The sequence below is a fragment of the Mytilus galloprovincialis genome, chromosome 5, assembly GCF_965363235.1.
Source record: "Mytilus galloprovincialis chromosome 5, xbMytGall1.hap1.1, whole genome shotgun sequence".
NCBI classification, from domain to species: domain Eukaryota; kingdom Metazoa; phylum Mollusca; class Bivalvia; order Mytilida; family Mytilidae; genus Mytilus; species Mytilus galloprovincialis.
In genome coordinates this window covers 71,892,491-71,906,202 of record NC_134842.1, presented here as the reverse complement: position 1 = coordinate 71,906,202, position 13,712 = coordinate 71,892,491, and the positions used below count along the sequence as shown (strand labels likewise).

General features: G+C 31.1%; 1 protein-coding gene across 2 annotated transcripts; it reads left to right on the top strand.

Moving 5' to 3' along the window:
* The first annotated feature begins 57 nt into the window (after positions 1 to 57).
* On the top strand, positions 58 to 13,350 carry LOC143074712 (zinc finger SWIM domain-containing protein 7-like). 2 transcript variants are annotated; one of them, XM_076250042.1, is made up of 7 exons: positions 58 to 110; positions 2,693 to 2,765; positions 5,062 to 5,083; positions 7,732 to 7,834; positions 8,961 to 9,039; positions 10,257 to 10,282; positions 13,228 to 13,350. In XM_076250042.1, the coding sequence occupies exons 1-7, from the start codon at positions 108 to 110 to the stop codon at positions 13,330 to 13,332; spliced, it is 411 nt and encodes a 136-aa protein (XP_076106157.1). In that variant the 5' UTR covers positions 58 to 107; the 3' UTR covers positions 13,333 to 13,350. The 2 variants fall into 2 exon arrangements, with proteins under 2 accessions (XP_076106157.1, XP_076106156.1); XM_076250041.1 differs by having other exon boundaries at positions 67 to 134; positions 2,692 to 2,765.
* The last annotated feature ends 362 nt before the right edge of the window (positions 13,351 to 13,712 follow it).

Genomic DNA, 13,712 nt, shown 5'->3' with positions numbered 1-13,712 from the left:
ATATCAACGAGAAATATTTGTGATACCTACTGAATAATGGATTCGACCAATCCGGGAAAATACAAAAAGATCCAAAAATAGAAACAGTTTGAGCCACAGATGAGCTAATGGTAAATTAAGATGAGGAGATAAATACGAATTTCGAAAAGACTTTTTTTTAATCCCACTTATTTGGACATTGATATACACGAAAAAGGGACAGGTCAAGCACATGTCTTCTGGAGAATATAACCCCTTTTTTACAGTATTTTTCTTGTGTTAGGGCTACTTCATATTATTTTTAGTAAATGTTCTTTTATAGTGATCTTTAGTCTTTAATATTTTTGACAATTTTTCTTTAATATTTGCCATAGTCATTTATCCACACAATAGGGGTTCTCATTGGGGGGGGGGGGGTCCGATCCCGGATCCCGCTTTCTGTTTTGTCAGACTCCTGTATCCCGCTTACACTATATACGTAAGCAATTCTTATTTTTTTGTCATTTCCCGGGTCCTGCAAGACCTCATTTCCTGTTTTCACGACACATGCAATAATTTGACTTTCACGTGTCACGCTTACAAAAATCGGCAATCCAGCGTCACGCTTACAATAATTGGCAATCCAGCGTCACGCTTAGACCCCAATGAGACCCACACAATACTAAAACTGGGACTATTACATCTGAGAATACTGATACTATAAAACATGCGTTACTATTATCAGCAAAAAATTATCAGTGGCTGATCTAGAACTTTTTGTAAAAATGATGGAAAGTATAGTGGAGGGTCCACAGACTGACCTTATGGAGGGCCTGCACCAGTCAAGCATCAGTCAATCGAAAATTTCAGTATTATTATTATGGATTTATTACACAGGCACTTGTCTCAGAAAAAAATTCTTATATACCTTTATATAAACATAATAAATTGTATATATGTATATATAAGAAAAAAAAATTCTGAGACGAGTGCCTCTGATTTATAAGATGGAATTAATTTTTTTTAAAGAAAAGTTGAAAAATATTCTTTAACAGTTTCAAATAAAAGAATACAAATTGGGTCTATTTCACTTGTAAAATCAGTGCTATATTAATCTGCGACTTGTATAGTTTCCATTTTACCTGGCATGCACTCATAACATGCATAAAGTTGCAATAAACCTTCCTCATTTCATTGTCTTCAGCATCATATATATTGTATATATGCTATTTATATATTTAAAAAGTCAAAGAAACTTTAATTAAATTAAGCATAAATCATGCCCATTTTCAAAAAAAAAAGAAGAAAATCTAAAAAAAAAAAGAAAAGAAAAAACATGTATTGTCATGATTGTTCAACATTTTCAGTGGAAAACATTTTGAAATAATACATGATACTACCACAAGTTCTATTGCACAGGCTTGTGAAATTGCTTAAGGGCTTGTAAAATTCCCTACAAGCCAACAAAACTCAGCTAAAATTTTCAAAAAAATGAGCTTAGGTTTGAAGGCTGTGATAGATACTATAAAACTAAAATTCAATGAAAATAGGCTACATGTTCATGTATGTGCCATCCTTCTGTATAATGTATCTGTAATAGAATTTCTGCCAATCAAGGCATATCTCCATTCACATAGAGGAAAATGTTAATACACAACAGTAGCGGATCCAGGGAGAGGGGAGTGATTTCTGTGATGGAACCCCCCCTTTTTTTTTTAAACGATCAATGCATTTGAATGGGGACATACATGACATATAGTTGTCATTTTATCAGAAATAAATTCATGGAGCAGTATTTATGTTCTGTAACATATTTCACATTTCTATTGGTTAAAAAATTAGTTCTTGAACAAATTTTCCAAAGCTTGAACATATTTCCTTAAATACATATCACATGTACATGTATAATATGTATTATCGCTATTTTGTGGATTTTTCTTTGATCTTTTTTTGTGATAATTTTTCATATCATGCTACTCGCTTGAGATGGAAAATTATTGCTAGAAACTAAGGAGGCACATGGCGTTGCTAATGAAATTGACATGAAATTGACGTCATAGGTACAATAGAGATAAACAGATTATCATTGGTCATGATCTCATCTCAACTTGATTGATTTTCTCACTTTTGCCGTACTGTCTCAAGGGAGAAAATCAATCTGGTTGAGATGATCAACTATTCTGGATGAATATATATATATGATTCCAAGGGGACATATTTCCTGTGCCTATGAAATAAGTTCAGGTGGTACAAATGTCAAGCCTGATCAAATCTTTTGTTATAATATCACCTGTACATATATGATGAATTTATTTAAGGAATGACTGTAATATTTCTTCTGTCTATGAAAAAATAACATAAAAATGTGGTGCACACCGAATAGCTTGCATAGCGGGTTATTTTTAAGTGTGCACCACATTTTTTATGTTATTTGGAATAGATAGAAAAAATATTACAGTCATTTCTTATAATTTAATTTTAAATTCCATTTTAAACCATAGTAAACCATGAAAAAACGTTGATGACAAAATTATGTTTCTGAACTGATAAACAAAACAGTGTCAGCCAATCAGAAAACAAGTTACATCCAAAATTAAATTATTCAGATATAACATACATTGTAATGTTAGAAGTGTTTATATTGTCATAGGTAGAACCAGCCAGAATAACCATTTACAACATACATTGACATATATATATCATAATCTATTTTTATCATCTTGTTTTAATTTAGGGAGATGTAATAAAGTCTGTTGGAGAGGAGTTGTGGAAAGAAGTAGAGAATTCTTACACAGATTCTGGTAAAAGTAAGTCATACATTTATGTATTAACAAACCAGAATCAATCATTGTGTCAGTGATCTACACAAACATAGCATATAACATAGTCATATAGTCATACAATTTTTATAAAAAAAAATTGATTGCTAAATTTGAGCATTCATATTACATGTATTATATCATGTATGGTATGGTGAGGTCTGTGTTGTTTTCCAAAGACATTTTGGTTTCCAGACAATAGCTTGAGTATAAGTGAAGTAAGTGTAGTGATTTCTATGAAATTTTAGAACAATGTTCTTACCATGATAAAAAGATTAGGATTGATCTGGGGGATTATTATTTATTATCCTATTGACCTGGATATATGCATATGCTTTTTCATGCAATTGAGTTTTAAGGTTAAAAAATGGATTGCCAGAGTCACGTTTATCAAGGCTTCTAGTCACATTTTGATAATAATGCTTATCTAAATAAATTTCTTTTTCATTTGATCTTATCATGCTAAGAGACTATTATTAGCTTCTAAAATCAGTTTTCATTATTTATTTATCTTTAGCAGTTCCAGAGATATTAATCATAATATACCAATTTTCACTGCCCTGTTTTTTTCTTCAGCGTTTTAGACCTTCCTGTAGAATCGTGGATAAAAGTGCTACTGAAAATTAATGAAAGACATCTAGGTGGGATTAATCTACCCTGGAAATTTGTGAAAAATCCATCTATGTATTTAACTACTACTTCTTTTTTTGAGCTACTGTCCCTGATATATTCATTTTGAATGATGTTTTTACGCTGTTTTCTTTAGAAATATATACATGATATATGCACTTAATATTTCATAAAAACTGTCACCCTGATTTGGAGTTCTTGCCCCATAAATTTAAAATTTTACTGTTTTTTGCTGTTATCATGGTTATTCATATTTCTCTCATAAACTGTTGTAACTACATTAAAATTATCAATTGCAAAATGGTTCAGCAGCAAAAAACAACTTATATATACAATAAGCAGACATACACTTTTCAACAGGGGAGTAATAAAGGCTCAGCTGTGCCTCTAATTTTTATTGGAGGCCACATATTTTCTTCAGGACATATTTAAACAATATAAGTCAGTAATATATTGTATGTTCAGTGGTGGGTAGGATTTGTTTGCATTATATGAGCCTTCTGTAGTTTCATGTAAACAGGATGTCACTCTTCAGTAAATATATATGCCATGTCAGTTAGAAGATGAATGTTTTGTATTTTCAGTAAAGGCAACAAAAGCCGCAACATTAGTTTGACTGTCCCTTTGGTATCTTTCGTCCCTCTTCTAGTATACCAATGTTCAAAACTCAATAATCGTTAAAAAGAAACAAATCCAGCTCTGACGGCATCAATTGGTGATTTGATGGTCCCAAATTCAATTTAAAACAGGTTGCCATTTATTTTAATGGGTATTTGCGACCATCAAATCACCAATTGATGCCCCGGAGCTTAAAATATAATATTGTTATCTTCATTCTAATGAAACGGGTTGAAAACAACATTAAAACATACATTTTAAGTCTGCCTTACCTCGTCTGTACTTGCATGTCAATTCGTTAACATCAATTGTGAATTAATGCCACATAACTTAGTGGTATTATCCAATCAAAAGGAATGTTACAAAGGATGTTGCATTAGAATGATATATGGTATGCATTTGTTTATGTAGGATATATAGTTATCAAAGGTACCAGGATTATAATTTAGTACGCCAGACGCGACTTTGGTCTACATAAGACTCATCAGTGACGCTCATATCGAAATATTTATAAAGCCAAACAAGAACAAAGTTGAAGAGCATTTAAAATCCAAAATTCCAAAAAGTTGTGCCAAATACGTCTAAGGTAATCTAAGCCTGGAATAAGAAAATCCTTAGTTGTTTCTTGGGTGCGCTCATACTTTTTCAATCTAAAATATACATAAAATTTGGTGAAAAACAAGGAAATTAATAAATCACGAAATTTTACAAAATATGCAAAATAAATCATGATTTGTTGCCAGGGAAGCTTGTTTAATGACAAATTTGTTTTTGTTTCTCTGAGTACCTTGTACTGTAGTACGGTTTTTAGTTGTTTAAGAATACATATGATAACTTTTAAATTTGCAGTAATTTTTGGGCCAAATAAGGGCCTTATTGCCCTACTCCTTTATAAAAATGACCACATTATTGATATTCATATATGTCAGTCCTAGGCTTAAGTGGTCAGCTGTTTTTTTTACTTTTTCTAACATTTTCAGACCTGTACACTCATTTAATACTGATATTTTTAATTATTTTTTCATGTTTTTTACAGTAACAGATGAAATCCTTTCAGCGTAAGTTTTATTTTCATTATGAAACCAATTTCACAATCTTTAATTGACTACACTACTTGCATTTAATTTCAAATTACTATACTTAAATAAATCAACATATTTTTAACATTAAGATTTGTAAGTAGTCTCAAAATGTCAGAAAACAGGAAATAAAATAACAAATGCACAACATGGACATGATGGAATGAATTGGCTAGGGATGTAATTATTCACGCATCATTTGATAAGTCTATATGTCTATATTTGCTGTCTATTCCTTACTTAATCAGAGTTAACCACACATTTTGTCATGGCTTTGTAATGTAGTTTACCTCTCCAAACCTCAGAAAATGTCTATACCTGACATAGATGAGTGTTTAATTTTGTTAGGTTTTATGGACATCCTCTTATTTAATGTACCTTGGATTTCTGTCAATGCTTTTTATACAACCGCAAAAATTGAAATTTTTTTCGTCGTATATTGCTATCACGTTGGCGTCGTCGTCTGCGTCGTCGTCGTCCGAATACTTTTAGTTTTCGCACTCTAAATTTAGTAAAAGTGAATAGAAATCTATGAAATTTTAACACAAGGTTAATGACCACAACAGGAAGGTGGGGGTTGATTTTTAGAGTTTTGATTCCAACATTTTAGGAATTAGGGGCCAAAAAGGGCCCAAATAAGCATTTTCTTGGTTTTCGCACAATAACTTTAGTTTAAGTAAATAGAAATCTATGAAATTTTGACCAAAGGTTTATGACCACAAAAGAAAGGTTGGGATTGATTTTGGGAGTTTTGCTTCCAACAGTTTAGGAATAAGGGGCCAAAAAAGGGCCCAAATAAGCATTATTCTTGGTTTTTGCACAATTACTTTAGTTTAAGTAAATAGAAATCAATGAAATTTAAACGCAATGTTTTTGACCACAAAAGGAAGGTTGGTATTAATTTTAAGAGTTGAGGTTCCAACAGTTTAGGAATTAGGGGTCAAAAAGAGGCCCAAATAAGCATTTTTCTTGGTTTTCGCACCATAACTTTAGTATTAGTAAATAGAAATCTATAAAATTTAAACACAAGGTTTATGACCATAAAAGGAAGGTTGGTTTTGATTTTGGGAGGTTTGGTCCCAACAGTTTAGGAATAAGGGGCCCTAAAGGTCCAAAATTAAACTTTATTTGAATTCATCAAAAATTGTATAATTGGGGTTCTTTGATATGCCGAATCTAACTGTGTATGTAGATTCTTAATTTTTGGTCCTGTTTTTAAATTGGTCTACATTAAGGTCCAAAGGGTCCAAAATTAAACTTAGTTTGATTTTGACGAAAATTGAATCCTTGGGGTTCTTTGATATGCTGAATCTAAAAATGTACTTAGATTTTTGATTATTGGCCCAGTTTTCAAGTTGGTCCAAATCGGGGTCCAAAATTAAACTTTGTTTGATTTCATCAAAAATTGAATAAATGGGGTTCTTTGGTATGCCAAATCTAACTGTGTATGTAGATTCTTAATTTTTGGTCCCGTTTTCAAATTGGTATATCAAAGTCCAAAGGGTCCAAAATTAAACTTAATTTCATTTTAACAAAAATTGAATTCTTGGGCTTCTTTGATATGCTGAATCCAAACATGTACTTAGATTTTTGATTATGGGCCCAGTTTTCAAGTTTGTCCAAATCAGGATCAAAAATTATTATATTAAGTATTGTGCAATAGCAAGAAATTTTCAATTGCACAGTACTCAGCAATAACAAGAAATCTTCAATTGCACGTACAGTATTGTGCAATAGCAAGAAATTTTCAATTGTACAGTATTGTGCAATAGCAAGAAATCTTAAATTGCACAGTATTGTGTAATAGTAAGTATTTTCAATTGCACAGTATTGCACAATAGCAAGAAATATCTAATTGCACAATATTGTGCAATAGCAAGAAATTTCAATTGGAGTTATCTTTCTTTGTCCAGAATAGTAGTTGAATCAACTTAAATCATTGTTTTATACAATATACAATGTATATTCACTTTTACTACCAAATGATAAATTAAAACAATCTTTACCATTCAGTGATAACGCACTTTTTTAACATTTTAATATTTTATGATGTATTTAAATGAGTAATTATTGTTGCAAACTCCATTACAAATTTGAATTGAGATTGGTTTTGGAATAAGGGAAAGGGGGATGTGAAAAAAAATTGGGGGAGGGGGGGTGCAATTTTTATCACTTGAAATTTCATAAATAAAAAGAAAATATCAAACATTTTTTTGAGAGTATCAATATTCAACAGCATAGTGAATTGCTCAAAGGCAAAACAAAAATTTTAAGTTCATTAGACCACATTCATTCTGTGTCAGAAACCTATGCTGTGTCAACTATTTAATCACAATCAAAAATTTAGAGCTGAATCCAGTTTGAATTTTGTGTCCATACTTGCCACAACTGTTCAGGGTTAACCTCTGCGGTCGTATAAAGCTGCGCCCTGCGGAGCATCTGGTTAACACACTAGTAGGATATCAAAAACAGATCAGTGCTATAGATGTTAAAGATGGACTACCTAAATCAGAGACTGATGACAAAGATTAGAGACAAACACAAAAGATTTGACACAAGCAATATATGTCAAGCTGTACTAACATTCTAACTATTTCAGATAACTATGATAATTTTATCATCTACAGATTAAGTTTTGTATACCAATCTTCTCTGCTACCAGCTCTGGATTTAGTGGATCATAGAAATGTCAGTCACATGACCTCACCTAGTGGTAGGTCTATATACCAGGTAAGCTCTGCAGTAGTAATGTAATAGAAATTTCAGTCGCATGAACTCAAATCAACTCTGACCTCAGATGTGTATATCAATAAAGGTTTGTGATAAGTATGCTTGTCAAAGGATCAACATTGTCATGTGAAGTGAAGTGTTTGTTTTAATGACTGGTTGGATTTGCTTATTGGTCTATATATTAGCTTGTAATTTTATTCCAACGTATGCTTGTACTCATTTGAATCAGTGATTTCCTGCCCTTAATTTTTGATCGAGGAGCCAGCTTTTCAAATCAATCAGTGTATTCTGTTTCTGTGTGAGCTTTCATTTCATCTACTTTAAAGTCATAAGAAACCTCAAATAAAAAAAATTAATGCATATGTTCTTTATAACTTAATGGATAGTTTTCATTATAAAACTTATGTACAGATACTTTTTTCTGAAGAAAATTCTTTAATTTATTCATATTTAGAAGAAGTTTACTTTATTTTAATTGCTTCCTTCCAGCAAGCTATTCCCCCGACATATTTTCCGTATGCAAAGTGACCTCAGTGTGACCCATCTCGTAAAAATCCGGTGATCACAATACGCATGGATGTCCTTAAAATAAACTATTATCTGAATTTACATGTTAAACACATGCTCTCTTCCATGCTTTTTTGTTTATTTTTTGTCGATTGTTGACAAACAGGTGACCATCGTTAAACTCCGGCTTCAAAACACGAACTTTAATTACCTGCCATATTTTCACAACAACACTGACTGATTGAAAAAAAAATTGACGATTATACAAAATTTACACGAAAAAAATAATAAATTCGTGCACAGAAGACTAAGTTTATCATGTTTGTATGCATTAGTTCAAGAATTGTAAGAACATTATTTTTCACCGGTCACTCGTTTCTTATGACTTTAATATGTATTGGGAAAATATTTAAAATATTAATTATATCAGTAACTTCTTAACGGCTCCTTTGTGTCCAACATGAATTAATTTTAGCTGTGGGTCCGAAGATGTTATGATTTCAAAATACATTTTATTAGTTCAAAAGTTATACAACATATTTCCAACATGTTGCAGTGAAATTGTATTGTTGATGTTAAAATATTAGATTCATGTTTAGTGTATTAAAATATATTGTAGGTTATTGGAAGTTCTGGAACACCTTATACCTGTTTTACTACTAGCTTTTATTGTTCCTGTCCAGCGTTCAGATACTCAGGTAGTTTATTTACAGAACACCTGGTTCACTACCCCCCTTTATTTTTCCATTCCAGGGTCACAAGTGTAGGTTACAGGCAGTCATTAACTCTCCATCTGGTTTACTACCATCCTTTATTGTTCCATTCCAGGGTCACAAGTGTAGGTTACAGGTAATAATTTTAAACCTGGTTCACTACCAGCCTTTATAAAAAAAATTCTAGGATTCAAAATGCAGGGTTACAGGCAGTTTATTTATTCCTAACATGGTTCATAACCAGACTTTATTGTTCCATTCTGGGATTCTTGAGCCTTCAGACTGATTTTATTTTCATTTTCAGTGCTTTACCGGGAAATTTGTAATTCTTAATGTATGAGATTTCAAATAGCTCTGTAAAATGTCAAATTAAGTGACCCACTCATGGCTTCACTTGACAGCTTTTGTGTCAAGCATATATACTATTAATTAATGAAGTTCACTTTGCTATGCTTTCTTATATAGATGCTGATATATGTTCCAATGTCATTTTTTGTTGTCTAAGTTATTTCAATAAGAAGAAAAACGATGGATTGATGTAGAAATAAGGATCAGTAAACCTCGGTTGTAGTGGGTGTTAAATATTCAAAATCGGCAAACCTTGTTTAGCTCATAACAGTGTTAATTTTAGACATTAACGCACTTGGCTAAGGGTTGTCGAAGCTAACCTTATGAAAGGTTAGTAAAAATTAACAATTGCCACATGTTCAAAATGAAATGAATGGATGGTATAAGAAATGTGCATAAAGTAATAATGAAAGCCTTTATTGTTCCATTCCAAGTTTCAGAAGATGAGGTTATTGACAGTTCTTTTACTTGAAACCTGTGCGCAAAAATTTAAAATTACTCTATCCAGTCTACAAATATTTAGGTAGGTTATAGGCATTTCTTGAACTCCTCGCACATATTTCACCTATATTGATACTATTCAACATTCACATACATACATAGCTTATTGCCAGTTCTGGAACAACTTGTACACATGTACCTATTTTACTACCAGATTGTGTTGTTCCTCTAAAGAGTTCAGATACTCAATTAGTTTGTTCACAGTACATTTAAAAATCAGGGGAATCACTGCCCAATTATTTTCTAAGGATCTAAACATTATTATTTTTAGCCCAGATTGATTTGATATTGTGAAATGACAATTTGAATAAAATAAAAGTTCATCAAAAATCTTTCTTTATCTTTTATTTTAGTTCTGATGAAAGATGATCATTTAATGGTAAGTTTAATTAACAATGATTATATGTGTATATATCATGTACGTTTATATGTCTAGTAGAAGAGATTTGGAAAATATCCCAAGAATATTTAAACTAATATGTCGAAATCAAACTAATAATTCCGTTGTATAAAACAAAACAAAAATGAAGAAGACATGATTTTCAATAACATGAATAACATGAATAACAGGCTATGTATACCTTAGTGTTTCAAATGATTTCAATATTTTATTTTATGAAAACATTTTATAAGAAAAAGACTAGATCAATGATCTCCCAGAAATGAGTAAGAACGAAAATCTGAAACATCTAAGATAACATTATTAAACTTAACAGTTTTTAGTGGAAGAAGACGTCAAGTCTTCTGAAGACTCAAGGGGCTGACCCTTGGCATTGAGTCTCCGTATGCCGCATTCATTTCGTGTATTACAATTTCAAAACAACTTAAGATTCCTGACACCGCTTATTACACATGATTAGGCATCTGAATCATTTAATTTGTAAATTATGATTGTAAAACAATCACTATCGTAAATATGACCCTTTTATTTATGTAAATTATTAGATTTCATCTCATCCACATGAACGTTATTTGTTTACTTGTAACAGGATGTTTTAACTATAAATATTTGTATTACGCATGCGTGAATTTGGTATCGGGACAACTCGCCCTGTTTACAAGTTCGCCCTTGAAGTTACGAATTTGCAATCCTGCAGACAAGAAGATTTTGTTTTTATATAAATAAAAAGGATATATAAAGTGTTGTCTTTATTAATGGTTTTGTCCTGTGAATTAGATGCCCTTCGTAACAAACATGTGAACCTCCCGTTTTCAGGGGTCTCCTCCCGTCCTCCAGTTTAGGAGAAAAAACTCCCGTGTATAAAATATTTCATGAATGAAAATTTTCAGACGCCATATTTGATAATTTCTTACTACTGTACGGGTGTAATTGACACCTGTGTTAAATTTTACCTGAACATCAAAGAAGATGTATAATTATATGGCTTCACTTGACAGCTTGGGTGTCAAACATACTGGTAATCAACGATGTTTACCTCCGGCTTACTGCCGTTGTGTTATCAAAACGATGTGTATTGGGAATATTGAAATACTTTTTTGTTACTTCCCTTTGTTTTATCCTGTTTTCAGTTATTTTGCTTTTAAAAATGTAAATTGTAAAAAGACTATAAATGAATAATATTTTAATCAAATAATCATAAAAACATGTTGATTAAATGAATTTAAATGATTTTGGACAATTAAAAAATTAAAATTTATAAATTATTTTAGCAATCTAGACCTCCTTTCAAGGATTAAATTGAAGTTTATATCATAAATTTGTTTATTATTGAATAGTAGTCAACATACAATATGTGCAACTAGACTAATAAAAGGTTTAGTAGATAGATTAAATCATAGTAAAATCTTGAAATTTAAATTAGTAAATGTTAGTATATATTAGATTTTATTGTGTAAGCTAAGAAATAGCAAGACATTTTACACTGTTTTTAAGTCTTTTTAAGCTTTCTATAAATATGACTTTCATAATGCTTAAAATCCATGCAGTACTTAAGTGTTAGTGTATGTTATTTTTTTAATTAATTTACGATGTTGCAAATATACATGTGGAGCTTATTTCTTTCTTATTTGTCTATACATTTACAAATGATAAGGAGATGGAGACATGAACAAAAACATATACAGATAAGATATATAAATATAATGATTCATTTGCAAGCAGTGAACAATCATTTGTCAAAAACAAAACAAAACAAGAAACAGATTCTTCTTATTATTTTATTTTATTCAAATAGAGAGGCAATAAGGGAACTATAAACATTCCAATTTGATGCAAATTTGAAGAAAAAACACAATTTCTACATCATTTGGTTACATTTACGACAAAATTTATGTCGATAAAAAAACATGATGTTTTGATTATTCAGTACTTAATAGATGCATAGTTCTTGGGGAAAAGTTTCATCAAATATTATGAATATAAATGACTTTTTTTGTGCTCATTTTTTACAGTGGGTTGTGATGATCTTCCAGTTAGGTTACCCTCATTTGGAGTGTTGTTCCCAACCTGTTAAAGGTCCATCTTTGTGCATAATTCAAAATTGGAAATTTCAACAAGCATCTAATATTCTTAATCTGGAAAATAAACCCTGGTCTGCTAGCTCCATGTATATTTTTTCTACCGATTTAATATATAACTAGAATCATGCAAACAGACTTAAGGAAAAGGCATGTAAGTTCATCATACAAATTTGACACTTTTTCTAGACAATCCAGATCTTGCAAAATACGTCGCTAAAATTTGTAACCTTTAAAATTGTTGTTGTGCAGTAAAAACCCATATGGGAACTTTCAAAAGTTGGCGGGTATGTAACAAGTCTTACTATTTTTATCCTCAATTTATGGGCAATATGTTTTCTAGTCTGTCCGTCCGTCATGATTCTGGTTATAAAGTTTATGGTCGAGGTAGTTTTTGATGAAGTTGAAATCCAATCAACTTGAAACTTAGTACACATGTGTTCCTCTTGATATGATCTTCTTAATTTTACTGCCAAATTAAAGATTTTACCTAATTTTCATAGTCAACTGAACATAGAAAATTATTGTACGGATGGGAAATCCATGTACTTATGACCTTTTCTTGTTTGAAGAAAAAAAATACATTTTAACGATAATGGAACAAAGCAGCCTGGGTAAGTGGGGCTGCTTTTATGGTAATTCAAGTTACCTTTTATTCACCTTCTTCCACTTCAGAGCTATCAGCTCTTTGATTGGTAAGGTTACCACTTAATCAATTGACCACTTTGTTTCAAAACGAGAGATACAGACATGTTAGATTTAGTTTATTTGTTTTTTATTATTCATGTTTATAGCTTATTTATAATTATGTATATTAAAGTTAATTGTATACATTTTTTTTTACAGTGTAAGCATGTATTAGCTATAAAACTATCTGAGGCAATGAAGCTGACAAAGGCATTGGCTATTACTGATGATGAAATGGCAACATTACTTAAAACAATCGAATGAACGAAAGGAATAAAATAACTTGTTATTGAATATGAAACATTAGATACATAAAAGTAAAAAAACAAAGATGTAGAATTCCAAGGAAAAATCAAAACGAAAAGTGCCTTATCAAATGGCAAAATCAAAAGCCCAAACACATCAAACGAATTAATAAAAACTGTCATATTCCTGACTGTTACAGACATTTGTTATGTGGTTTTATAGCTGGCCAAACCTCGCACTTGAATGACAGTCGTTTCAAATTTTGTTATATTTTGTAAGTTTATCTGTATTCGATATATTTTCTGGTTTCCTGTTTTTGAGACTTGACAAACATCTCATATTTTACGGTTCAATTAATTTATTTCTTAGAACGAGATTTTGTGAGTTTCCCTTTACAT